Source organism: Paroedura picta, chromosome 9 (assembly GCF_049243985.1).
Source record: "Paroedura picta isolate Pp20150507F chromosome 9, Ppicta_v3.0, whole genome shotgun sequence".
Classification (NCBI taxonomy): domain Eukaryota; kingdom Metazoa; phylum Chordata; class Lepidosauria; order Squamata; family Gekkonidae; genus Paroedura; species Paroedura picta.
Genome location: NC_135377.1, coordinates 81712631 through 81739909, shown reverse-complemented (window position 1 = coordinate 81739909; position 27279 = coordinate 81712631). Strand labels below are relative to the sequence as shown.

General features: G+C 45.3%; 1 protein-coding gene across 1 annotated transcript; it reads left to right on the top strand.

Moving 5' to 3' along the window:
• The first annotated feature begins 2786 nt into the window (after positions 1-2786).
• On the top strand, positions 2787-27279 carry SERPINB5 (serpin family B member 5). Its single transcript, XM_077353411.1, has 7 exons — positions 2787-2871; positions 12081-12258; positions 12633-12770; positions 21708-21825; positions 22801-22943; positions 23367-23534; positions 24782-27279. Exons 2-7 carry the CDS (start codon positions 12091-12093, stop codon positions 25172-25174), a joined length of 1128 nt encoding a protein of 375 aa, XP_077209526.1. The 5' UTR covers positions 2787-2871; positions 12081-12090; the 3' UTR covers positions 25175-27279.

Below are 27279 nucleotides of genomic sequence, written 5' to 3'. Positions count from 1 at the left end.
ACTCGTCCAACTGCAATTAGGGCAAGGTTGCTTTGGCCAATTAAGCTTATCGGGAAATGGTGATTGAGACCAGATCTGGCCGATTGGTGCTTGAATTGTGGTTCATTTGGTTACTTTTTTGGCCAGACTGAATCAAGTTGCACATGCCTAGTAGTGACTGATCTGCAATATCTCCCTCCCAGTACAAGTGAGCCACTGGATCTTATAGCCAACAAGCTGAGAGCTTTTGTGACGGAACCAATCCATAGCTCCATGATGGTTGAAGGAAAGTGTTATCAAGTCACAGCTGGGGTTTTCGAGTCAAGAGATGGTTTCCATTTCCTGTCTCTGCACTGCAACTTTGATATTCCTTGGAGATCTCCCATCCAAATACTAGCCAGGGCTGAGCTTGCTTAGCTACTGAGATCTGTCAAGATCTGGCTTGCCTGGGCATGGCTCCATAGCCATTGTCATGTGTGTGTGTGTGTGAGTGAGTGTGAGTGTGAGGGGCTAGTACAGGGGTAGTCAAACTGCGGCCCTCCAGATGTCTATGGACTACAATTCCCAGGAGCCCCTGCCAGCATTCGCTGGCAGGGGCTCATGGGAATTGTAGTCCATGGACATCTGGAGGGCCGCAGTTTGACTACCCCTGGGCTAGTACAACAGCTGTCCAAGGATGAGTTGCATATTGCATGCCAGTCATTTAGACAGTTCTGTGCATTTAGATGACTTTGCATATTTGAGCAAAGAGAGTTTCAAAAAGCCACCCCCCATGGTAAGGAAGAACACTCCAAATCTGCCAAGAGTCATGAAATCTAAGGGGGCAACATTAAAAATTAAAATTAAACTAAAACCCAGCAGCAATCATAATTTAATTTTGAAAGTAGGGCCCAATAGCATCAACCCCTCCAATCCAAAACTTGCTCTTGCCAATCAATGCGTACAATTTGAGCATATTCAAAATATGCTGATGACTTTGCTCAAGGAAATATTGAGAAATGAGAATGATTGGGACACGACGTGTTTGAGCAGATCTCCGTCAAATTCTTCAGAGGGAGTGGCGGGATAATACCTGGCCTGAAAGCTAAGAGAGCAAAATGATTATAGCGCTTCAGTTTATATGCGATGCCAGATCTTCAATCTACCTTTTCATTATGTGCATTTTTGAGTCTAGTCAAAGTCGCTGCTAGGAAAAAAAAAACATTCTTTCATTTGCTTTGATGCTGCTTCTCTGAAGTCCTGCAGATTTTGGAATGTTGCTTTCTCAGTTGTTAAAATGGACCAGAATACAAAAACAAACAAACAAACAAATCCCCCCCCTCCTAAAAAAAAAACCCAGGCCAAAATCAATGGTGCAAAATGAGATAAAAATATTTTATTACACAGTTTCGTCTCCCAAAATTCCTAACATGTTTTGCCAAAAGGCTTCGTTTGTTTATCAGTAGTTATTTAATAAAAGACTAAAGGGCCAGTAAGTATCTTGGAATAGCTTCACAATATAACGACCAGACCCAAGCAATCCTCACACCACACATCCTGGCAAAACTGTTTCCTGGACCCTGAAAGTCCATTTAGATTAAGGAGACCTTCACGTGATTGAGGGTCCATTTCAAAACAGAATGAATCCAAGATAATAAAATCCCTCCACAGTAGGAAGCTTCAGGCTGCTTAAACAATCATGGAATTGTTTTCAGTTTAGGGCTGGAGATCTGGAATTACACCAGAGATCTATTTTCCTGGTGGAAATGGCTGCTTTGGAGCCTGGCCCATGGCATTGTGCCCTGATGAGGCCTAGGGTTACCAAGTCCTCCCCCCCCTCACCGATGGGGGGGGGGTCAGTTGCCAGATTCAGGCTGGGGAACTCCTGGAGATTTCTAGGTGGAGCCTGGAGAGGACATGGCCCTCAACTGGGTACAGTGCCAGAGAGTTAAGCCTTCATTTTCTCTAGGGGAACTGATCTCTATAATCTGGAGTTGAACTGTAATTCCAGGTGATCCCCCGGTCCCACCTGGAAGCTGGCATCCCTACTGAGTTCTCTTCATCCCCCAAACCCTACTGTCCTCTGGTCCCGCAACCCCAAATCTCCAGGAATTTCCCAACCTGGCCTTGGCAACCCTCTTCCGAAGGCTCAATAACTGAAAGGCTCACGATCTGCTGTTTTCTCTTTGCTTCTCTCTTTGGACTGTTTGGCTTTCGTTCAAAGAAACAACAGCTTCTCTACCAATGATAGCAACAGGAGTGGTTTAAGGATCTGCAGGGCTTGTAGCACCAGAACCAGTTTAAGGATTTGTGGGGCTCTAGCAGAGTACAGTTGTGGTGGAAGCAGCCAGACTGGGGGGAAGTGGCCCCACACAATGGAAAGTGGTGTCACCCTGAGTGTCCTTAAAGAGGGGAAAGGGGAGAGGAGTGAGTCTATGGCCCTGATCCATGGGATGTAAGGCACCATGTGGAGTCACTGGAACCTACCTATGCTACATGGATAAACCAGCCCTGGATAACAGTTAGACATCCACACAGACGTGGGCCTACCAATGACTCCTGCCTGACTTTGGGACTCCTTTGGGTGGGGAAAAGAGGGGTACAGAAAAACCAGCTCTTCTTCTCTCACTGGCAAACTTCACCTGAGAAAGGAACCGTTGTAACATTGCCCCTTCCTGCTACAGCATGTTGTAGCTCCTTGGAGTCTTACTTCAGTCCAAATCACTTTTTCTATCCTGTGTAAATTGCCAGGAGGGATGACTAAGACGGAGAGAGTGAGAAACCAGAGGAGAGGGAGTGGCATCTGGATTCAGGTGAGCGAGTGCATTCTTTCTTTCTCGAGTGACACCAATTCCCTTGCTGCACCTTTTCGTCTTCTGCTCCGTTCAGTCACTGAAGGTACTGCATAGACAGGTAAGTGCTTAATATAGAGAGACAGAGATATATTTAAAAATACCTATCTAGCCATTTTCAAGCATTCTGCATATACTAGGTGCCAAGGAAGAAGAGAGAAGGCACGGATAGCAGGAGAAACGAAAGGTTTTCAATGTGGGAAGTGTCTTTCATTCAGTCCCACGTAGAGCCAATGGCTTTTCGGAAATCACTGCCATTCCTGTCCCCTCTCCAAGGATATTTTGCTTAACAGTGAACATCTCCCGGCGTAAGAAACCCAGCTAAAATCTGGGACCTTGTGCTTTAGTAGTAGTTGTTTTTGATTTTTAATGTTTGGGTGATTTCTCGATAATTTTAAAAGCTCGTCTTCCCAGATCACAAATTTGACTGAACGAACTGACAGCCTTGCATGGAGCCTTGCTGCATGAATATATTTTTATGATGTTGATCGTGAGGTTGTCTAGAAAGACTCTGTTCCAGGGAAAGTTTCCCACATGGGTGTGTAGAGTCAACTTGGCCTTCTGCATGCTCACAATCGAATGACTAATACGGGCTCTGCAGGCCTAGGAAGGTGGTGAATGTAACGTTCACTTTCAACATGGCAGGAAGTTGAAGCGTGTTTCTGTCTGAAATGTTACTAATGGGACCGGTGCTGGACAAATAGCTACTTCCGCATTGCGGTTGAACCCAATGGATACTGATGAAGGTTGAGCTATGGGGGGCAAGATCCCAGGACCACCATCCCAATGCCTATGATCTTCTGCCCTGCCCTGCTCTGGTTTCCCCAAAGAGATTCTGATCCAGAGATAAGGAAGGGGTCTACGCCCTGGGCTGAATAAATATAGTGAAATATAGTCCTTCGTGAATAAATATAATGAAACTTGAATGGGAAAGGCAGGAGGAAAACAATGACAATTTTTCTCCTCTTCTTAGTCCCCTTTTCTAACTCATATCCTTTCTTGTGGGTTCCGATTCAGGTGAAAGTGAACCTATTGCAAGAAGTGTAAAGCTAAAAGCTTGACAAAGAAAAATATGTTTCTTTACCCTACCTGTCTCTGCCAGTTTGTCCTTTTTATTTATGTATTAATTTGCTACCAAGGATTGTCAGTCTGAAATCTTCAAAGAAGGTCATAAGAAACACAGAAGAGAGCCATTGAGATGATGAGGGGGTTGGAGACACTTTCCTATGAGAAAAGGCCAAAGAGTCTGGGATTTTTCAGTTGGGAAAAGATACTAGTACTTGAGGGCATCCAAGGAAGCTGGTGGGCAGTAGGTTCAGGACGGACAAAGGGAAATACTACTTTAAATAGCAAGTGATTAAAATGGGGAATTTACGGTTGGGGGATGCAGTGATAGTCACAGGAATAAACAGCTTTAAAAGGGGATTAGATTGGTCTGTCAGGGGCTGCTAGCCATGGGGATGTTCAGGGGCAGTACACTTCTAAATCCCAGGAAACATCAGAGGAAGGCCTCAGCTGTTCAGAGGAACTGGTTGGCCACTGTGTGAGATGGGATGCTGGACTAGATGGACTATTGGTCTGATCCAGTTGAGCTCGGCTTATGTTCTTAGGACTCAATAATTCACCTTGAAACAGATCTCTTGAACAGCAGTTTCAAATCCTGGGGTGGTCCCTGACATATCCTTCTTGTACCACTCATGCTATCTCAGAACTATGTAACCTGGGGTCAATGAAACCAGAACTTAACGCGATGTCTGGATGCAGCCTTTGTGATGTAAGCTTTATACAGGGATTTCCTTTTATCTTCTATCTCTAAGAGTGTTGTTTTAAACCAGGGGTAGTCAAACTGCGGGCCTCCAGATGTCCATGGACTACAATTCCCAGGAGCCCTTGCCAGCATTCGCCAGCGAATGCTGGCAAGGGCTCCTGGGAATTGTAGTCCATGGACATCTGGAGGCCCGCAGTTTGACTACCCCTGGTTTAAACCCTCTTAAGGTCTCACTAACTTTTAACAACTTCCACATCGAGAAACAAAGGTGCCCAGCACTGCTTTTGCCCAACTAAGTTTGCATACTGCCAATCTTGGCCAGTCCCAGCCACCATATTGTGACGCTGTATTTTATTGTTTTGCCATGGGGAGAAGGCCAGCCCTGCCCAGCAGGCAGATCAGGCACTGATTGAGGCCTCTTCCAAATCCAGCCGACAGCTGAGGGCTGTGTGCAATTCTAGTCTCTCTGTCCAGGCCCAACATCAGCGTACCCTCAGGTGAGGCAGCTTCCAGGGCTCAGGGCTTCCTGCAGAAGCCACTCTGGGTGACTTCTGCACCATGCCATTTCTCTTCCTGCACATTTGTGAGTGTTCACCCCCTGGGCATCTGGTGCAGTTAAGGAAAGGGCTATAGGATGTGCAGGTGGCTGTGAGCAGGGCAAGGAGGGGTGCACAGGGAGGAAGCAAGGCATGTGGGTGAGGAAGGCTGCCCCAGGGACTTTCTGCCTGAGGCCCCCACAAATCTGGAACCAGCCCTGCCTTAACCTCTATACTAATTCCCAAACTCTGCACCCAAATGTTGCCCTGAGCCCCAAAACCATCTCTCATGGGTCATAACAATAATAATAATAATGTTTATTTTTATAGCCTGCCCTGGCTATTAGACTCAGGGCAGGTGACAACAATATAAAATGTGCAACATAATATAGTTTACATAATTAAAATAATTAATATGAAGTTTAAGGTTAAAATTAAATTACTGGTACCTTCTCTTAAGGAATGGCATGTCCCATTTTTATTTTTCATTGTGTTTTTGACATGCAATGCAGCAGAAAGTTTTCTGAGGTCCCACCAATGTATGCAATTGTTCTACCTCTCATGGTCTTAGTTTTTTCAATATATAAGTGGCCCTGGCATGGATAGCTCAAGCAAGCCTGACCTCAACAGATTTTAGAAGCTAAGCAGGGTTGACCTTGGTTAGTCTCTAGATGGGAGACCACCAGGGCTACAGTGTGGAGGCAAACAATGGCCAACCACCTCTGAACATCTCTTGCCTTTGGAAGCCCTAAGGCAGGGGTGGGAACACTGTGGCTCTCCAGGTGTCCATGGACTACAATGACCAAATCAAATCTTTAATTACAGTCATTGACCAACAGTAGGAAAGAGCAAGTAAAATGATACAAAAATAACCATTAGATCACATTAATTGTTTATGGTTTTAAATTAGCCCTTAGCCACTAATTTAAAAAAATAATTAAAGGGTCAAAATTGACATTCCTATACTTAATTCAGTTCCAGTACTTTATTAAGTGTTAGTATGACTTTTCCTAATTCTAGTTGCCACCTAAGCATACTTCGCAATCTTCCTTATTAACTCACTGTTGGTATCTGACCAGATTAGTTTTAATTGACGTTTTCTCTGGCCACGCCAACATTCAGTAAGGATTGAATCTAATGGTCCTAGTCCAGGGGTAGTCAAACTGCGGCCCTCCAGATGTCCATGGACTACAATTCCCAGGAGCCCCTGCCAGCATTCGCTGGCGAATGCTGGCAAGGGCTCCTGGGAATTGTAGTCCATGGACATCTGGAGGGCCGCAGTTTGACTACCCCTGTCCTAGTCGAATGTGATTGTACAAATTACACTCGAATCGTACGTGTTCAGAAGATACTATTTGAGCTTCATTACAGATATAAGAGCCTCTTGTGGCACAGAGCGGTAAGGCGGCAGACATGCAGTCTGAAAGCTCTGCCCATGAGGCTGGGAGTTCAATCCCAGCAGCCGGCTCAAGGTTGACTCAGCCTTCCATCCTTCCGAGGTCAGTAAAATGAGTACCCAGCTTGCTGGGGGGGGGTAAACGGTAATGACTGGGGAAGGCACTGGCAAACCACGCCGTATTGAGTCTGCCATGAAAACGCTGGAGGGCGTCACCCCAAGGGTCAGACATGACCCGGTGCTTGCACAGGGGATACCTTTACCTTTTTTAATAGATATAATTATGCTCTTTTGCTAAGGAGCTATTATATTTTGCTTCCAAGTATGTAGAGCGTAAAGCATTACAGCGTAGCAGAGTAATTGTAGTCCATGGACATCTGGAGAGCCACATTTTGGTCACCCCTGCCCTACGGGGTTGTGCAAAGTCAGCTGTGACTTGATAGCACTTTCCATCACTGTGTACAAGTGAGAAATTGAAAAATTATGTCTACCTTCAAACTGTGGTGACATCAGATGTAAGCAGTATTTCTCTATTTACCTTAAACTCATGCGGTGTTCAATGGCTGAAGTCTGAATTAAAATGTGAAAGGCGTTGAAACTGACATTAAAAACGTGAGCTCCAGGGTGTGGTGTTCCATAATCTGTGTTTCGCATTATCCAGACTTACAGATATTCACACTGTCCAATAGGCTTGCTACTTTAACTGAAGTGGCAACTTTTACATTGTCTTGCAAATATAGAATTCTGGAAGATTTTAAATTTAATAATAGTTCTGGGGGGGGGGAGGCTTACCAAGATAATGGAGAGGGGGCACGGAGAGGCAGAAACGATGCTGCTCAATGCTGCAGTGTCATTTGGGGCCCCACACCAGATGGGATGGGATGGGATAGGGAGCCTACCATGGATCGGTGGCTTCATAAGGTTATTTCAGGGTTTTTTTTTGGCCATATATGATGACTCAAGATGGTGCACCAGCTGGTAGTGATGACACCAAAAGCGGTATATGAAAAAGTACTTAATGAGGATTTATTGAGAAAGATCCCAATAAGAGAACTTAATGAGGATAATATCTCAATCTAGACGTCTTTAGTGGTCTGTGTGAGTGTATGTGGGGGAGGACTAGCTAATTATATCTCAAAGATGCAATTATGTGTTGCCTGATTGCTTAGATCAGGGGTAGTCAAACTGCGGCCCTCCAGGTGTCCATGGACTACAATTCCCAGAAGCCCCTGCCAGCATTCGCTGGCAGGGGCTCCTGGGAATTGTAGTCCATGGACATCTGGAGGGCCGCAGTTTGACTACCCCTGGCTTAGATGCTGCTTTTAGAAGCTGTAGGGATGTGCCAAAAGCTTGTGGCACAGTTTGCTTAGCTGATGTCTCAGTTTCCCCTCTACTCCACCCTGCTGAAGGTTTCCCAGTGACTAATGGCCTAGCAATTGTGATTTTGTGTTGTTGCTTCATTGGATATCAATATTATAATCAGGATTCTGTCTGCTGCTGGGTGTTCCATTCCCACGGTAGAAACTCTGTCTCTCTTAGCATGGTAGATGCTGTGAGTTTCTTTCCTGGGGAAAGTGTTTGTAGGGTTTAAAACCTGGACAAAGTGTCTAATTGTACAATTAGAACCAAGCAGACAAAAAAAAGAACACTCATCTCTCGTGAAAGCTCTAGGGAGCATTGTATGGCTGGCTGGGATGAATATCAGGAAAGCAGTTCTAGGAAATGGAATAGCTTTGTAGAGCAAGTTGAGGATGAGGACAAAGATCCAGGAGATATGAGGCATGGAGTTCAGAGACAAAGGGCATGATAGGAAACTGCAGATGGACAATGCACTGAAGAGTAGGAACCTGAAAGGGGGATAAATGGAGAAGGAGACTTCAAGAAAAATGCAGAGGAGACCAAGAACTGAGGAAACAGGGGTCAATGAGACTTTAAAAATTGCAGTATTTAGGTTAAGAAGGAGCTGCAAACTATGGGCAGAAGTAGTGTGGAGGCTGCCCTCCATAAGAGCGTTGAATGGGTTAAGTAGAAGAGGTGAAATGTAGACTTTTCTTGGAAGTAGAATTGATTTGCAGACTACTGAGATCAGTCCCCCTGGAGGAAAAGGAAACTTCAGATGCCAGACTCTATGGTTTCACAACCCTCTCTCTCCCAAGCTGACCCACCCCCGGGTACCAAATCTCCATGAATTTGGCACTGGCAATGCAGGGGAGGACCATGGATGCCCCTTGGAGCTCTTAAGAGGAAATGTAGCATAAAATGTACACATCAATAAATCAATCTTTATTTACAGTCATTTAGACCAGGGGTAGTCAACCTGTGGTCCTCCAGATGTTCATGGACTACAATTCCCACGAGCCCCTGCCAGCATACGCTGGCAGGGGCTCATGAGAATTGTAGTCCATGAACATCTGGAGGACCACAGGTTGACTACCCTTGATTTAGACCAAAATAAAAATGTACACATAGATTTAGCACTTGTATTTCCAATTGCTCCATACAGTATTGAGTTGTAAGCACTTCCAACATTACAAGGTAGGTGGCTATGATTATCCCAGAAGAGCTGATGGTGAGTGGCTTGCCCACGGCTACTCGCCAGTTCATCCAAGAAGCATGAATTAGGAGATCAAGAGCTCACAGCCTTGACTCTCCATGATACAGGAGCGTTTGCCTAATTATACTCAAATATTAACAAGGACGGACTCACTGCCACTGACGAAAGATCGAAAACGGAAAACAAATCTAGAGACCATGCTGGCAGAGTCGAAGCCTGAATAAATAACATAAAAGACTCTTTATCTTTTCAAGCTTTATTAAGCCACTGGATAGATTCTGTTTTTCTCTTGTTTCCTTTAAAACCAGCTGAAGGCAATGAGCTTAGGACAGATTTGCCTGGTCTTCCATTATTTATTTGGATTTGTATACTGCCCTCCCTTGCAGCTCAGGGCAGTTTACAGAGAACACGAATTGTGTAACAGGGTACAATATAAGCTGTGTCATCAGTGATACAGCATTGTCAACAGTAATTATAAAATAACAGGCAAAAACAAAACATTTGTTTACAGTAACCTTACGGCCGCACCCCTGTAGGGTGAGTGCATCTGGATGGGAGGGGGTGCTGGGAGCCCGACAGATGTTGACACTGACCTCGACCCAATGCCTGGCGGGGGAGCTTCATTTTGCAGGCCCTAGGGAACTGTGGTCTCTCTGGCAGGGCCTGGGTCTCTTCTGGGAGCCTATTTCACCCAGTGGGGGGCAGGACAGAGAACAACCTGGCCCAGGCTGAGGCCAGGCATTCTTCCTTGGGGACAGGGATCACCAGCCGGTTAGCATTGGCCGAGTGCAGAGCTCTAAAGATGGCATGAAGAAGAAGAAAAGTTGCTTTTGTTCACTATCCTAAGGAGTCTCAAAGCGGCTTCCAATCTCCTTCCTTTCTGCTCTGCACAACAAACTCCGTGATGTAGGTAGGGCTGAGAGAGCTCTGGCAATACAGCTCTGTAAGAACACCACTGTCAAGATTGTGATCCCAAAGCCACCCAGCTGGCTGCATGAGGAGGAGTGTGTAGAAACAAGCCCAGCTCACCAGATTAGAAGCTGCAGCTCTTAACCACTACTCTTCCTGCCTTCCAGTAACTCTTCCTGCTGCTGCTCAGCTGGGAAGCAGGAGAAAAGTGAGGAAAATGGGGGGGGGGGGGATTGGTAGCATCCTGACTTGATAACCTCCCTTCCCCCGTAACTGCAAGCAATGTCACCAGCAACTCTGTAACTGTGTGTAAGCCACAGAGCTTTGGCCAAATGTTAGACTCCTACTGGTGATGCAGTGACATCACTTCTGGTTAGGGTGAAAGTGACACCATCATATCACCAGTGATGTCCTTAAATCACTGGTGTCATCCCACTCCCTGTAGGCTTCCAACAAAGGTTGCAACTAGGGTTGTGTGCTTAGGCTTGGTTCGGCCGCCTCAGGGATCACTGAAGCCTGAAGTGGCGCAGAGGAGGCCAGCATCATGGCGCGGAGAGGAAGGGTGGTGGCAGCAGTGGCGTGCCAGCCAGCGGTTGCATGCAGGCACAGAGCTCTGTGCCTGCATGCAGCTGCCAGCTGGTGTGCCGCTGCCACCCCGCCTCTCTGCGCCATGGTGCTGGCTGCCTCGGGCTTCGGTGATCGCTGAGGCGGCCGAACTGAGCCAAAGCACACGCCCCTAGTTGTAACTCTGCTGAGTTTGCATTGTTAGTCCCTATAGTACAGCACTCGTTCAGGAAGCTATGTGGGTCAGGAGCCGAGAGGACACAGGGATCCACAGGAGGCTCCACCTTTCAGAATTCCATAGAAGAAAAAGTATTCTGGTTGTGTATTTTGTTGTCGCTGGAACGAGTGCGATCTGGCAACCCAGACGGGATGAGGAGAGCCTTAAACAGATTCTATGTCAGGGGTAGTCAAACTGCGGCCCTCCACATGTCCATGGACTACAATTCCCAGGAGCCCCTGCCAGCATTCGCTGGCAGGGGCTCCTGGGAATTGTAGTCCATGGACATCTGGACGGCCGCAGTTTGACTACCCCTGTTCTATGTAATGAATTAAGTACGTGGGTGTGGAGTAGGTGCTGATTTTCACATTGGTTTAAACCAACCGACCCATTAAATGGCTGCAGCCTTCGAAATGAATGGGCTTGGTCATTAAGGCCGGAATCCAGTGCAGACTGAAATAAATCTGTTGAGATGCAGAGAATTGCCTTTCTGTGGCAAGCCACTGCTGTGGGAGAAGGAAAAGGAGAGGCTGGTAGTGATCCAGCTGCCCAACTTAGAAGCAAGCCCCTTCAATGCTCTACCAAGCTGATGGATGGGCTCAGGGGTGGGCCCTTGGAGGGTACATAACTTGTCAATGACATGGGGTCCGTGGGAAACATGGCCTGTCAGCCAAGGACTGGAGATGGCTACTCCTCTGGCCTCCTCGTGGGCAGGGAGTGGCAGGGAGCCTATGTGATCCATCAGGTCTTACTTTGTAAGTTGGGAGGATGGAGGATGATACGAAGAATCTCTTGATTCTGAGCTCAAAGGAGATGGGGAAAAGAGGAGTACCTAAGGGGGCCTTCCTCTTCTTTTCCCCTCATGCCGAGACTCGGGAAAGCACAGAAACTTGCCTGGAGTGGGGCTGCCCTCTGGCCACCAGTGGGAGATGGCGGAACAGGAAGACCATATCCTGGTTAGGAAACTCATGGAGGTTCAGAGGTGGAGCTTGGGGAGGACAGGGGGCCTCAGTAGGGTTCAATGCCAGAGAGTCTACCCTCCAAAGCATCCCTTTTCTCCAGAGGAACTGATCTCTGCAGATGATCTGTGATTCCAGGAAGTCCTCAGGCTCCACCTGAAGGCTGGCATCCCTAGCATGATGGTTTGCAACTGCTGTGGCGGGGAGGGTGGGGCTGTCTTTAGACTTTCCTTCCTACTGTGCTCAGTTCCAGTAAAGTCGATTTGTTGAAACACCTTCAATTGTAGTGGATTGTGGTCTGAATTAGTATGTAAGGCTCAGTGATTATTTGGTTGCTTGGCTGATCCACTCTTCTGCCCTGTGCCAGAACCACCACAATGGAAGCCATGCAGGTTGCCAACACGGCTTTTGCAGTTGACGTCTACAAGAAACTGAGTGAAAAGGATAAAACAGCCAATCTTGTTTTTGCTCCCCTTTGCACTTCGACTTCTCTGGCTTTGGCATATAAAGCTGCAAAGGGTGACACAGCAACTCAATTGAAACAGGTAAGGGTTTTGATTTGAATTTGGGAGGGGCAACTAGAAAAACTGTGAATTGTTAAAGACTTTTTTTTGGGGGGGGGGAGTCAGCTGGTGGCTGTTGGGTATCTGGACTGTGTGGCCAGGGTTTGGTAGTTTTAGTCCCAGACATTTTGCCACTAACTTCAGACGTAGGACACGGCAAGACTGGAATCTCTGTTTAGCTCCCACGTGGCCGTGATCTGTAGATTTAAGTATCCACAGATGGTGGCCACACATGGCTAATTGTATACAGATGACAACATGTTCACCTTTATGCAATTTGACTGTACTGGGAAAGCTGCACTTACAGAAATCTATGCTGAAAGCTGTGTTTAATCTGAAATGTTCTTGCTTTGCAGGGCCTTCATCTAGAAAATGTCAAAGACGTTCCCTTTAGCTGCCAAACAATAACAGCAGATACCTCCAAACTTAGTTCTTTTTATTCACTGAAAATGGTCAAGCGACTTTATGTGGAAAAGTCCTTAAACCCAACGACGGTAAGCCACTAAGGATTCACACTTTTATGAAAGGCAGCCTATTGACAACTGTGACCTTAAACTTTATTGTGCATATATTTTTTCTCTATTACTGTTACATAATATTTTGTCTGCATTAGGGATAAAATCACAATACAGTTTCTTTTTTTTTTACAATTTAGTGCAAAAGTTGCATCAAAAGATTACAGATTTACTAGCAACATTCACTTCCTATCCACATCTGAAAGCAAGTAGTATGTTATTACTATTCATTTCTACCCTAATATGATGTAAGCATAATGAAGACAGATAATTTAGAGCAGGCCAAGACAGGGAGTCCAAACCAGAGTTCTGGGGAACCCTGGGGTTATACAAGAGCTCCCCAGGGGTTATACAGCTTTTCCCAGAGGTTCGGATGGCTACTGACCTCACTAGATGTCCCTGGAGCCCACTTCTCCTGTTGTTCTACAGGCCTAGGCCTATTCTGCACACATTGGATAATATACTTTCAATGTGCTTTGGCAGCTGGATTTTCCTATGCAGAACAGGAAAATCTACTCCTAAAGTGCATTGAAAGTGCATTATCCTATGTGTGCGGAATAGGCCCTAGTCTCTTCTCCACAGTGGAAGTGGTAAATGATGGATCAATTGATTGGCTGACTCCTGCATCTTCCTTCAGCATCTGCTTCTCTGAAGGGGCATGTCAACGCTTCTGGGGTCAATATTTCAGGTCAAAAAGCTGAAAAAGGCTGGGCTAAGAGAGTTGCAATCAAGAAGGTCTACAGTTCTCAGATTGTGATTCACTAGATGACCATGGGCAAGGTGCTCCTTCTGGATGTCTGCCAGGAACTCACTTGGTGGCTTCAAACATGCTGCTCAGTCCTGGTCTTCATCATTAGCTCACTAGGTGGCCTCAGGCAAAATTGCTCATTCGCAGCCTCTGCCATCAACTGACTAGGGGACTTCAGGCAAGCCTTGTTTTCCCAGCCTTAAGCTCCTATTTACAGGCACAATACTGGTCTACCTTCCAGGGCTGTTGAAAAGATTACAGTGCAAAAATGCTTGTGAATAATTTTGAACACTGATGTAGTGATTTCAGTGCTAAGAATTATAATCACATTAGATCTTTTCAGATGTTACTTTTAAGGGTAAGTATTGTGAGTACTGGGACGAAGCGTCCTACCCAGAACTTTCCTGAAAGAAGTGGTCACAATTTCATGTCATACAGGTTTATGCTTATTCATTCATTTTTGTTATGTTTAGTCTGGCTTTCTGCTGGAGATTCGAGGTCATTATGTAGTATAAATAAATGTAGTCAACGGAACAGGACATCCAATAAGAAATGGAATAGGATAATGATTGCAGAAATTTGAAACAAAGGCCTTTCCCACATTCTCATTTTCCTTGCTCATAAGTTCCTATTTCTTCTGGGTTCCTTCCCTTGTTCTGCAAACGTATGCTCCCTCTAGTGGCTGATTCAATATTACACTGCTTTATGTCTCTAATATATCCCTGCAGAAATGAAATGATACAGAAATTACACAGTAGGTTATAATATATACACCAAACAGAGAATACATGCTATACAAAAAAAATGTATAGTTCATAATCCCTTCCTCTTTATTAAAGCAGTTTTCTGAACCCTTTGACGCTTTCTCACCATTGGGGGCTGGGGGTGAAAATGCCCTGTTTGGCTTTGTAGGACTGCGAAGCCGAACAGGGCATATTGTGTAGGAAGGAGCTGAGCCTCGAAGGCCTGGTTCTTCCCTTTTGTACGGGGACATCGGAGGCCCTAACACAGGCCAGGGCCAGGAGGGGGCCTGGACAGTGCCGGCGTCATGTGTAAGTGGGGATCAGCTCCACTGGCATGCAGGTGCCAACCCACCTTTCCTAATGTTCCTTGGAGGTCTCCCATCGAAAAAGTAGCCAGAATCGACCCTGCTTAGCTTCCAAGATCTGTTAAGATCAGGAATGCCCAGGCCAGGCATTCTCAACCAGGCTTTTGTGAAATCCTGAGGTTTCTTGATGGCCTTGGAAGGGTTTCCTGAATGGGTGGAAGTTAACATTTATTGGGTGATATCATCATATATGGTCATGTCCATCTCCCCAAAATGGCCAATGATGGGCCTCGAGGGGGTGGGACGGGGAGGGGCCCCAGGTGGGCGTGTATGCAGCTCTGCTTCCCATCCATATTCTGCATGACTGTGCCCCTTCTGGGGTTTCTCGAAGCCTGAAGAATGTTTCGGGAGTTTCTCAGTGGTAAAAAAATGGAAAGCCTGGCCTAAGCCATCCAGGTCAGGGCTATGCAGTAATAGTTTCTGTACAAATGGCATATATTAGGAGGATTGTGGCTGTTGGGTACCCACACAGTTGGGTACACACGAAGGCAATGTTGTCTGAAAAGGTCTGCAGTTAAACTATCCATAGACATGGCCTAGTCAAACCATTACTGCCCACTTCCTTCAAATCTTATAATCATCCATGAGAATATACAAGGATTTGATGGGTTATTTGTTTTGTGGGTGGATTTCAAGTATTTGTATCTAATCACATCAGGTCCTTGAAGTTCTTGTGGCTGCACACCTGGGAACCTTCCTTTACTGATTTTTAAAAGAGTGTTTTATGCATTCCGTAGCCCAATGGAAATTGGAGTAGAGGATTTGGTTTTAATCATTACAGATCCCTCTTTGGAAATTGGCAGGATTCACTGCTCAATCAGACAATTTTCAATAAAAATTAATGCCGAGGATTGACATGCTAACACCATTCCTTGCTGTCCTATGGCTCTGCTGCTGGGGAATAGAATGAGCAGGTGTTAAAGTAGAAACAGTAATCTTCAAATCGAAAAAAACATCCACCACAGCTTTGTGGCTCACTGACAATTTAATATATCATCAAAAAGCATGCAAAGTTGTATTTATAATCTACATCAGAGGTAGTCAACCTGTGGTCCTCCAGATGTTCATGGACTACAATTCCCATGAGCCCCTGCCAGCAAACGCTGGCAGGGGCTCATAGGAATTGTAGTCCATGAACATCTGGAGGACCACAGGTTGACTACCCCTGATCTACATGACATGGTGTGATAGTATAGATAGTGCATAGTTGGCCGGAACGCTCACAAGGTCGTATCTCAGCCTCTTAATTCTTATTCCATTTGACTGTGTCCTTGATTAAAGTCTTAGAATGTAGAGGCCAAGCCGCCTCCATAAAGAAGCATCTTTAATTAAACGCTACAGAAAGGAAGCCTGGCTCCACGGAACATTAATCGGAGTTCACTGTGTATCGGTTAGCACTGTATATCATGGTTAATTTAAATCAGATGACAGCTTGCTATAAAAACAGTACAATCAAATAGATAAATGAATATTCCTGCTTTAGCGTTGAACATGTGTGCATGGAAGATGTATGGGGATATAATTAGATATGAAGCAGTGCAAGTCTGGCGTAACCCTTGTGAAGTTGGCGTAATTATGATCACAAGATTCGTATCAAGGCCTTCATGATAGGTGGGCCACCAGCCTTCATAAATGATCACCTACCACTTAGAGCATCCTCAGTGACTCCATGAATTTTCCGCTTCAGCTGTCTGCTTGAATATTTTAAAAAACCTAAAAACAGCTGCCATTCTGTCTCGATCAGCATCCTTCTTGGTTCACAGAGTAGCTAATCAGATTTTCCTTGATGGCCTACCAACAGAAAGTACAGGCCAAAGCTGCATCCTTTGATGGCTGTCTCCACCACTAGCACCCAGAAAGTTACTGCTTGGGATTGCAGAGTTAAAGAGATTTTCATACTCATGATATGGCAACAATTCATGACAGGGGGTGGAATGCAGTTAGTTTAGCAGATCACAGTTTTTGAAGGTCTAGACCAAGGGGTGGGCAAACTGGGGCCCTCCAGATGTTCGTGGACTACAATTCCCATGAGCCCCTGCCAGCGAATGCTGGCAGGGGCTCATGGAAATTGTAGTCCATGGACATCTGGAGGGCCCCAGTTTGCCCACCACAGCAATCAAATGTATGTGTCAGAACCAGTTTGGTTCTGTCAGATTGTTGTGGTTCAAATGTGTTTCTTTCCACATCCACCCCCACCTTATTCTGCATATTCTTTGAAGAGTAACTAACTGATGTGTTAATGCCTTCCTGTGGAGAACTGCTTTTGTATTGTAAATCTTGTCGGGATTCATTGATGCATTGGACCCTAAGTTCTCAGATGGAGATTCCCAAGTCTAGACACTGTCACAAAACATTTGGAATGTCTGTTCTTTTCCCTCAGCATGCCTATGCGATTTGGTTTATTGTTGTTAGATGTTTATATTGAGGGCCATTCTGCACGGGGATCCATGTAGCAAATTGTTTGCTGAACGAAAAATCGCCATTTTAAATAGTGGAACTCGTCGTTATGCATACCTGCCTTTGTTTCGGTCTCTGCAAAAATCGCTAGAAAGGAAGCGCTATTGCTGAGCTGTGTCCCGCCCCTGGCTGTCAAGCAGCCAATGGGCGGCCGTTAGCATGCTCCCAAACAGCCCCTTTCCCTTTAAGGAAGGTTTAAAAAAAAACAACACACCCGTTGCAACGAATATGCGTTGATTCGTTGCAATGGAGAGACCCATCCGGCTAGCAGGTGATGTTTGAGCTGCTGTTTCATCGTTGCCATGCTCCCCCCGAGTGAAAAAAAAAATCCCCCCCCCTCACGGGCGCAATTTTTGGCCAAAAACAGTGTGAAAATAAAGTGAAAATAAACCAGCAAACGGGCTTGTGCTTGGTGACTTTAAACAGAGGGACTGCAGCTGGGGAAGCCTCACTGGGTAAACGAAGGCTTGCCGGTGCGTTGATCTCCGCTCGCTCGGAGAAAAAAAAATGGCGATCGCTTAGCCGGAAGATCAGAGGAGAGAGCCAGGGGGAGGGACTTTGCAGAAACCGCAACAATGGTAACGCACAGAACTTTCCCGCTAGTGTCGCAGATTGGTTGCAGGAGTGTAGTGCTGTCTGGAGGGTGAATCCACTTTTTGGGATTTCCCGGAAAGCGCTACAACGAAGCGCTTTTTGCGGATCGGTTTCAGGAGTGTTGCAGATTGTCAACGACGTTGTGCATAACGGCAAAACTGTAGTGATTTCAATTAGTAACCATTGTGCTATTTTGGACGAATGCGGAAAGCCCCTGACTCTAGAAAATTTATTGCTCCCTCCTTTCCTTTCCCCATTCACATTTTCCCCTCCCCATCCATCCTCACTGCCTTTAGACTACCTCCTTGCATTCCCCTGTTATCTGCCAGCTGCCTGGTTTGTTTGCCCTTTGAAGCTCCCTGCATTATTTGTGTTCTCATGGGTGGGGGTGGGAGTAGAAAGGGTTAAATGCTGTATTCAATTTCCTGAACCCTAGTTCCGACACAGTATATGTTGAGTTCACTTTCTTGCTTTACAATAAACCTATCTTTTGCACCAAGTCGAAGACCGTGTTTTCTGGGCAACTGAAGAAACCTGACAATATGCATATTCCCTAGAGTTCAAGTTTCTGACACCAGTGGTGCCATTATGCCATTTTTTTCCTACCATGGAAGGATTATGAATTGGGCATTGTTCTCTGGACTGGAGGTTTGTGAGTCCCAGGACAAATGAGGATGGATAATTAAGTTCAAAGGAGATGGTGCAAGAACATACTTTTTTTTTTTTTTGATATCATATACAACATATTGAGATACTGAGCCTCCAGATGGGATCTACAAAGCAGGCTGTAATTCAGCCACCATGCACTGGGTCTGTTAGAGATGCTATGTTTTTACAGTTTCTGGCAGGCTACGAACGTATGAGATGAACCAGGATACTGGCACATGAGATGTGTCATGCTTTCAGATATTGCTAGTGGGCTGCGTTCATCTTGGTGGTTGTGAAGATATTCCAACCATTAGTTGGTTCACAAGTGATCAGTGAGAAGAGTCAATATTTTGCCAGGCTGCCACAACAGTAAAAAGAAGTTGGCTCTTCTCTAGGGGCTGTTCTGCACTCGTATTCTCATCACTTCTGGGTTCCTTTTGCTTCCCCCCTTCCTTTTCCACATGTGCTTTATTCCCTCTAGTGGTCCATTTGATATTGCATCTATGTATGTCCAGCACACTGCCCTGCAAGTTTAAAGGGTTAGACATACAAAAATTTAATATAGAATTGACCACTAGAGGGAACTAAACATATGCAGGCAAGAAAGAGAAAACTGAAGCAGTAAGATCACATAAGCCAGAAAAAATAAGAGTGCAGAAGAACCACAGATATTATTGGATTATTATTATTATTAATTAGATTTATTACCCACCACTATCAGTCAAGTCATCTCGCAGCCGGTTACATAAAATAATACCCCACAAGTACATAAACACCCTTAATCTCCCATTAAAACAAACTCTTCCCTCCCTCTCAACCAACAATTTCCCCTCCCTGTTCCTCAAGGGATAACTTAGGGATGCTGACTCCACTGCAGATGGCCTAGTCTAAAGGGGCCCATCCGATCTCCCATGCTCTGACCTCACCCAAAGACCTGGTAGAAGAGCTCCTTCTTTCAGGCCCTGTGGAACATAGAAAGTGCTTGCAGGGCCCTCAGCTCTTTTGGGAGCTCATTCCACCAGGTCGGGGCTGGGACAGAAAAGGCCCTGACCCTGGTTGAGGCCAGGCGCATCTCCCAGGGACTGTGAATGACCAGGAAGTTGGAACCCGCAGAGCATAACACTCTGCAGGGGGCACATTGCAGCAGATGGTATCTCAGATATTTGGGTCCCAAGACCGCATAAGGCCTTAATGGGCAAAACCAAAATCTTAAACCTGATCTGGGCCACAACTGGCAACCACTGCAGCACTGGCTGGATATGAGTCCTCCAAGATGTTCCTGTGAGGACTCTAGTAGCTGCATTTTGTACCAGTTGCAATTTCCAAGCTCAGGGATAAGGGTAGGCCAGCGTAGAGTGAGTTATAGAAGTCAATTCTGGAGGTGACTGTCAGATGGATCACCATGGCCAGGTGCTCTGGGGACAGGTAGGGTGCTAGTAGCCTTGCCTGACGTAGCTAGTAAATAGCCTGACTGGCTACACTTGTGACCTGCACCTCCATAGAAAGGGAAGCATCAAGAATCAGCCCCAAATTCCTGGCATGGGGTGCATTGTTAAGTTGGTAAATGTGTTTCCTGGCCTGCCCCCTTCCTCCCAAGCCATAGGACCTCTGTTTTGGAAGGGTTGAGTTTCAGACGATTCTGCTCAAGCCACCCAGCTATGTCTTCGAAACATCTGGCAAATGGTTCCAGGGGAGAGTCTGTGCAGCCGTCCATAAGGAGATAGAGTTGCATCTCATCTGCTAGTTGATGACAACCCAGCCCGAAATTTGGCACCCGCTGAGGCAGAGGGCACATAAAGATGTTAAAAAGTGTAGGGGAGAGCACAGCTCCCTGACGCACTCCGCAAGGGAGTCAAAGTGGGCCAGAAAGCTCCTCCCCCACTGCAACCCTCTGTATCCAGTTCTGAAGAAATGAGAGCAGCCACTGAAGGGCTGTCCCTCATATCCCCGTCCTGGCGAGGTGGTGGCCCAAGATCTTGTGCTTGACCATATCAAATGTGGCTGACAGAACTAACATCACAAGAATGGCTGTACCGCCTCTTTCAAGCTGGCATCAAAGGCCATTCATCAGGGTGACCAACAACATCTCCACCCCACGGCCAGGATGGAAGCCCAACTAGTATGGATCAAACACCTAATTTTCCTCCAAGAATTCTAGGAGTTCGTCCGCAGCAGCCCTTTCAACCATTGCCCAGAAACACAAGATGTGAGACTGGGTGGTAGTTGGCCGGGTCCCATGGATCCAGCAATGGTTTCTTAAATAGAGTGCAGATCCACTTGAAGATTATATTTCAATTTATAGGCCACCCTTCCCCTTGTGGTCTTGGGGCAGCTTATACGATAAGTTAAAAACCAATACAAAGGATTTACGTTTTAAAATACATTAAGTCAATCTGTACCTTGCCCCTATTCTCTGTGCCTGGAGGTAAGATGGCTACAAGTAGGCAGGCACAAGACAGAGGATAGTGGGTGGTCTGGCTGGGGACCCAGCTTGATGGTGATGGTGGTCCTTGGCCCAACCAAATGCCTGGTGGAAGAGGGCCATCTTGCAAGCCCTCCCAAACTTAGAAAGCTCTGTGAGGGCTCCTTGCACGTCAACCAACAGCTCATTCCACCAGGCTGGAACCAGGGCCGAAAAGGCCCCCATCCTGGTCAAGTGGACCCCTCTGGGCCACGGATCATCAGCAAGTTGGTCGTTGCTGAGCAAAGAGCTCTTCCGAGGATGCATTTGAAGAGGTGGTACCTCAAAAGTGCTTAAATAAAGATATAGAGTCTACTTTTGCCTCCTTGAGGGTTAGAATCACACAGCCATTTTGCTCCTATCATGAAAGTTTTTTTAAAAAATCCAAGAAAGATCCATTCAAAGCCCAACATGTTTTCCCTTTATTAAACCTCATGACTGATAAAAAAAGTTCAATTTATAGTGGAAGAAAAATTGCTATATAAATCCAGCTTCTTTAAATGAGATCAGTCTCATTAAACTTAGATACAGTGTAAGTAGGTGGGCAGAAGGGATCTTGTGGTGTTTTCTTGTGTGCCCAGTCACACAACAATGCCAATCACCACTTTGGGGTTGGGAGGCAAATTTCCTCCAGCCCAGTTTGGCTAGGGATTCTGTGGGTTTTTTTTGGGGGGGGGCATCATCTGGGCATAGAATTGGGGTCACCTTTGGGGGTCAGGTCATTGTGAGTTTCCTGCATGGTGCAGGGGGTTGGACTAGATGACCCTGGAGGTCCCTTCCAACTCTATGATTCTAAAGGTCACCTGCGTAAGCTTGAAGCCTGGAGGCTGCAGTGCCGTGCTTGGGATTTTATTTCCCTGAGATACACCAAGATCTAAGCCTCTCCCTCTATTTTTGCAGGAATTTATGAGTTCTATCAAAAGACCCTTCCCATCAGAATTGGAGTTGGCCGATTTTAAAGACAAAACAGAAGACACCAGGCTACAAATCAACAAATCGGTTTCCGACTTAACTGACGGCAAGTGCATCTCAATCAATCAGTCTGCTTAATGGTGTCCTAAGAGGAATTCTTCCCGCATTGTGGTATCTTTTTTGAAAGGCCTGTATCTTGCATACCCAAAAAGCTCAGAGAAACTAACAACTTCAAACTGAACTCCCCCCCCCCCCCGCGCATCACGGGCCTAGGCTTGAGTGATTTGGCCGCCGAAGCGGCCAATCACTCCTGGCGCAGCAAGCGCCGTGCCATGCCACAGGGGGAGGGAGGCGTGCCCACTGGCATGGCGGTGCCCGTGCCTCCCTCCCCCCTGCCACAGCCCGGTACTGAGGGCTCTATGGCCTGGAACTGGTACGCTGCCTGGCAGTTGGGGAACGCTGACCTAGGCAATCAGTTTCAAATAATTGGCCATTTTGGGAGGGGAGGATTGGTCGACATTCCCATATATGGTCATGTTGTTGTTAGGTGCGAAGTCGTGTCCGACCCATCGCGACCCCATGGACAATGATCCTCCAGGCCTTCCTGTCCTCTACCATTCCCCGGAGTCCATTTAAGCTCACATCAACTGCTTCAGTGACTCCATCCAGCCACCTCATTCTCTGTCGTCCCCTTCTTCTTTTGCCCTCGATCGCTCCCAGCATTAGGCTCTTCTCCGGGGAGTCCTTCCTTCTCATGAGGTGGCCAAAGTATTTGAGTTTCATCTTCAGGATCTGGCCTTCTAAGGAGCAGTCTGGGCTGATCTCCTCTAGGACTGACCGGTTTGTTCGCCTTGCAGTCCAAGGGACTCGCAAGAGTCTTCTCCAGCACCAGAGTTCAAAAGCCTCAATTCTTTGACGCTCGGCCTTCCTTATGGTCCAACTTTCGCAGCCATACATTGCAACTGGGAAGACCATAGCCTTGACCAAACGCACTAGTGCTGAACTGAAACTTTGTCCTTTTCTTCTGTTTAGTGTAATTGGGGTAATCTTTCAGTTATCTGTCTTTTCATTGGGTTTACAGGTAAATTTGAGAACATTTTGGTTGAGGGCTCTGTCAATGACCAGACAAAGATCCTTCTGATAAATGCAGCCTATTTTAAAACAAGCTGGATGAAGAAATTCCCTGAGGAGCAAATCAAGGAATGTCCTTTTAGAATAAACAAGGTATGAAAGGATACAAGCCCTCCCACTAAAAACAATGGAATTTGCTAACATTTGCTGCCTGTAGCCTTTAAATATTAAAATATGGAGCTAAGGTTTCACCCCATTTTGATAGCCAAAATATAAATGAAATGTTATACTGAAGGCCAGCATGGTGCAGTGGTTAAGAGCAATGCCGTGGAGAGGCCAAGGTCACCCAGCTGGCTGCATGTGGGGGAGGAACGGGAAATCAAACCCGGCTCGCCAGATTAGAAGTCCGCACTCCTAACCACTACACCAAGGCAGGTAAATGTAGGCTGGCTGTTGGGTGGAAAGAAGAGAAGGAAGGAGGAAAAGGAAGAGGTTATGAAGGTTTTTAGGAAAGGGAAAGAGGAAATACTGGTGGTTGGGGAATTAATCATAAGCAAATTCTTTGTTTTTTAACAGACTGAAACCAAACCAGTGGAGATGATGAACTTGGAAGCTACGTTTTGCCTTGGTTACATAAATGATTTAAAAACCAAGATTCTCGAACTCCCCTGTCATAACAAGCACATGAGTATGGTCATCTTACTACCTAAAGATATTGAGGATGATTCTACTGGCTTGGAGCAGGTAGAAAACACCATTGATTAATTCAATTATTAATGACTTTAACATTCATTCTAATAAAAATGAAAAAAACTATTCGAAATTAAAATACACACACAGCACAAAGGAAGCACATGAGAGAGATGTATAATAGCAAATTTCAGCTAAAAGACAGCTGAAAAATAAACGTTTTATGAGTTTGTCAGTTTTTTTCCTAGCAGCTAATTCCAAAGGATAGGACAGGGGTAGTCAAACTGTAGCCCTCCAGATGCCCATGGACTACAATTCCCATGAGCCCCTGCCAGCGTTTGCTGGCAGGGGCTCATGGGAATTGTAGTCCATGGACATCTGGAGGGCCACAGTTTGACTACCCCTGGGATAGGATCTATAGATGAAGAGGCTGTGGGAAGGTTCTTTGAAATGGAAGCCACGACCAGAAATTAGTGAGCAAGTGAGTTCAAATGCTCAGATGCGCTCCTCCCAGATCATGAAAGCTTCTTGACCTGAAATTATAAGCCTGTACAATCAGTTCCAGATTTAGGTATAATCATTCTGCTCGTTTAGAACAGGGGTAGTCAACCTTTGGTCCTCCAGATGTCCATGGACTATAATTCCCATGAGCCCCTGCCAGCATTTATCAAAGATGTCTTTGATAAAGAAGAGTAAGTCCTGCATCCTGATGCTTGATATACTTAATAATACTCTGTTTAGAAGTCAGCACATTTCTTCATGTCAATTCGCCTCTTTGCATCTGGTTTTTATGCTCATAAAAATCCCAGGAGGATCACATCCTTTGAGGTTCTATACCAGCAAAGATGTGGCTCATGTGGCTTTTCAACCAGGCGACCACAGGCATCGCAAACGCATTCTAGCAGTGGCTCCCCACAACTGTATTTGGTAGATGAGGGGGTGGGCATAATAGCACCACAACCAATCATGCCTGCCCAATTTTTTACCTATCCAGTCATCAGGTATGAATAATGGCTTGCCAGGTGCTTGCCAACTCTACCATGTTTGCCATCCCAGTAGGCAGGAAAAACTGAAGCTTACTTTGTCCCTGGCAGACAACGAACAGTTCTTAAAATTCTAACCATGGCCACAGTATCGACACAGCTGTAGACTCCTGTTGTACACAGTCATAGCTAAGTTTACAATCAAGATTAGGCTATTAGATAACCACACTGCATTTAATTGTCCAAACAACTAATAGGTCTTGCCAAGTTTAAGGCCAGTCGTACTGATATCCTAATCAGCTTGTCTTGCATTTTCAGCTCGAGAAGGAGCTCACTCCAGAAAAGCTAATACAATGGACCAATCCCAGTATGATGGCCAATACCAAAGTGAATGTGTTTCTTCCCAAATTCAAGGCCAAAGGGGAGTATGATTTCAAGCCTGTTTTGGAAAGCCTTGGCATGACCCACCTGTTTGATGAGAATGCATCTGATTTCTCTGAAATGTCAGAGAGCAAGGGGGTGGTTTTCTCACAAGCCCTCCACAGAGTCTCACTAGATGTAGTAGAAGAAGGGGCAGACTCCCAAGACATGCTGGGACACCGGATCCTACAACACAAAGATGAATTTAATGCTAACCATCCTTTTATCTACTTCTTTAGGCACAACAAAACCCGCAATATTTGTTTTATTGGCAAATTCTGTTCTCCTTAAACTTGAGAAAATTCAAATTTATATACATATATATATATATTTACTTCCCTTTTTCTATGAACCATTGAAACCCAAGTTTAAATTCTGAAACATATTCCAAGTGATTTCCTTGTTCAAGTAAAATGTATGATTTCATACGATGCTCTTATTCAGACTAGGACCCTTTCTGCATGCACAGCTTAATTTTGAGTATCAATGAATTGAAACCGGTATCCGTTTAATTCACATCCTGTTCACATCCTGTTCCTGCACTCTGCATATTTCCTCTTTCTCCAATTTCCCTTCTGCAAATTGCAGTGTATAACTTTGCAGATTAATCAGAAAAAACAGATTGCCATTTTTTTCATTCTTTTTTGCGTGCTGCTAGTTGGTCTCTGCTCATTGGTCTGGTTCAGGCAGGGGGTGCCTTTTGAAATTGCAAGGAGAGGTTCTTAAAGTTCTTTCAATTCCAGGCTGCCATTTTAGTAGAAGATTTTCTCACCTTCATCTTGTTTAAGCTCCAGTACAGTTTCTAATCCTTATGATTGCAAGACTTAAGGAGGGCTTATTAAACATGTAAATGTTTAAGCAGTACTTGAACTTAGACAAGGCAGGAAAGCTTTATACTAAGATAGCAACTAGGAAGTGAAAGAAGTTTTAAATCTCTCTTTGTAATCACAAAAGGCACCCCTGCCTGAAACTGATCAGTGAACTGAGATTGCAGCACAATGTCAGTGGTGGAAGTGTGGCCTCCTGATAGGGAGGGAGAAAATCTGATTGTCAATTTACTTTGCCTTGGAAGCCAGGAAAGGGGAAGAACCAGGGTAATGTAAAAAAAAATGGTGATACAGTGAATGAAAAATGAACTGAGCTCTGAATGGAGCAAAACTCATTCATAAGAAAAAAGAAAGCCCAACACTCCTGTGAAATGAAAATGGGTTTGCATGCACAAGAGAAAAATACAACTGAGGGGAACACAGGGCAAAACGAAAGGGAACCACCTGTGCATAAAAGGCCTAGGTATTCAGCACAGATATATGTAGTTTTCCTAGGCAATGTGAAAATTGTGTTTTGCATTTTGACGTTTAAAACAATGCAGCTTTCTCCCTCATCCAGTGTTAATGGTAGACTGGCCAAAATCTGCTGGATCACTGGCCCCAAGGTGATTGCATTGACCTCAACCAAAAGAAATACTCTACCAATTGTGATCAGAACCATGCAAGGGCCTTAATTACTTCTGAAAGGCTTGTCAAATGGAGCTGTTCCAACAGGCCTATGATTGAGGCCAAAATGACATCTGGAAGTGCAGGACTCCCTGCCAGAAATCCACCAAATTTACTTTCAGCTGAAAGGTCCCTGCCCTTCCTGATAGTGAAAATCGGGCAATATTTGTCAATATTTAAAACAGTTTTCATGTTTTAATTAATTAATTTAATTGTCCTATTTTTGGTAGAGAGAAGGATTTTGGTCAACAAGCAGGGTATTGAATTATCTTTCCTTTCCAATCTGGCCTCACTCTAAATCAGCTTTTTCCTTTCAGTCCTAATTTTAGGGCTCAAGCCATGCATGGGAGAATATGGCACTACCATATCTTCCTGATATGCACGGTCCCTATTTTGTAGAAAGAGGGCAACACACATATTTTGCCACTTCCATACTCATGTCTGGATATCCAGATGTGTGTGTGAACTGGAGCAGGATTCATGAACAAGGGCAACCTCCAGTAATGGGAAGACTGTGAATTGTGCCATTTTTCCTTACATATTATCGAGGGCCACTATTTTAATGGATAATTAATAGCTAATTAAGATTACTGAGAAGATGCAAATATATGTCTGTCAGAATCCCATTTGCTTGACCCTTCAGTTGTCAGTTGTGTGAAAGACTTTTTCAGAAATGCTGAAAGATCAATATTCAAGTTTAGTGTGGTAGCACTATACGAAGTTTTCTTTTGTGTTTGCTGTCTCCCTGCCGCTTGTTGGATATTCAGATTACCTAAAGGTAATCTGTAATAAAGTAATCAGTAATAAAGCATTACAAAACCCACGTGCCTTCTTTTATGTTAACTTGGGAATTAACTGGAAATGCTTCCCTAGATTTAAAAAATAAAATTATGCTTCATTGTT

Bases quoted from the DNA above. Each gene is read 5' to 3' on its own strand.
- SERPINB5 (XM_077353411.1), top strand. From the start codon at position 12,091: ATGGAAGCCATGCAGGTTGCCAACACGGCTTTTGCAGTTGACGTCTAC. The intron at 12,259-12,632 runs GTAAGGGTTTTG...CTTGCTTTGCAG, and splicing joins CAGCAACTCAATTGAAACAG to GGCCTTCATCTAGAAAATGT. The intron at 22,944-23,366 runs GTATGAAAGGAT...GTTTTTTAACAG, and splicing joins GTCCTTTTAGAATAAACAAG to ACTGAAACCAAACCAGTGGA.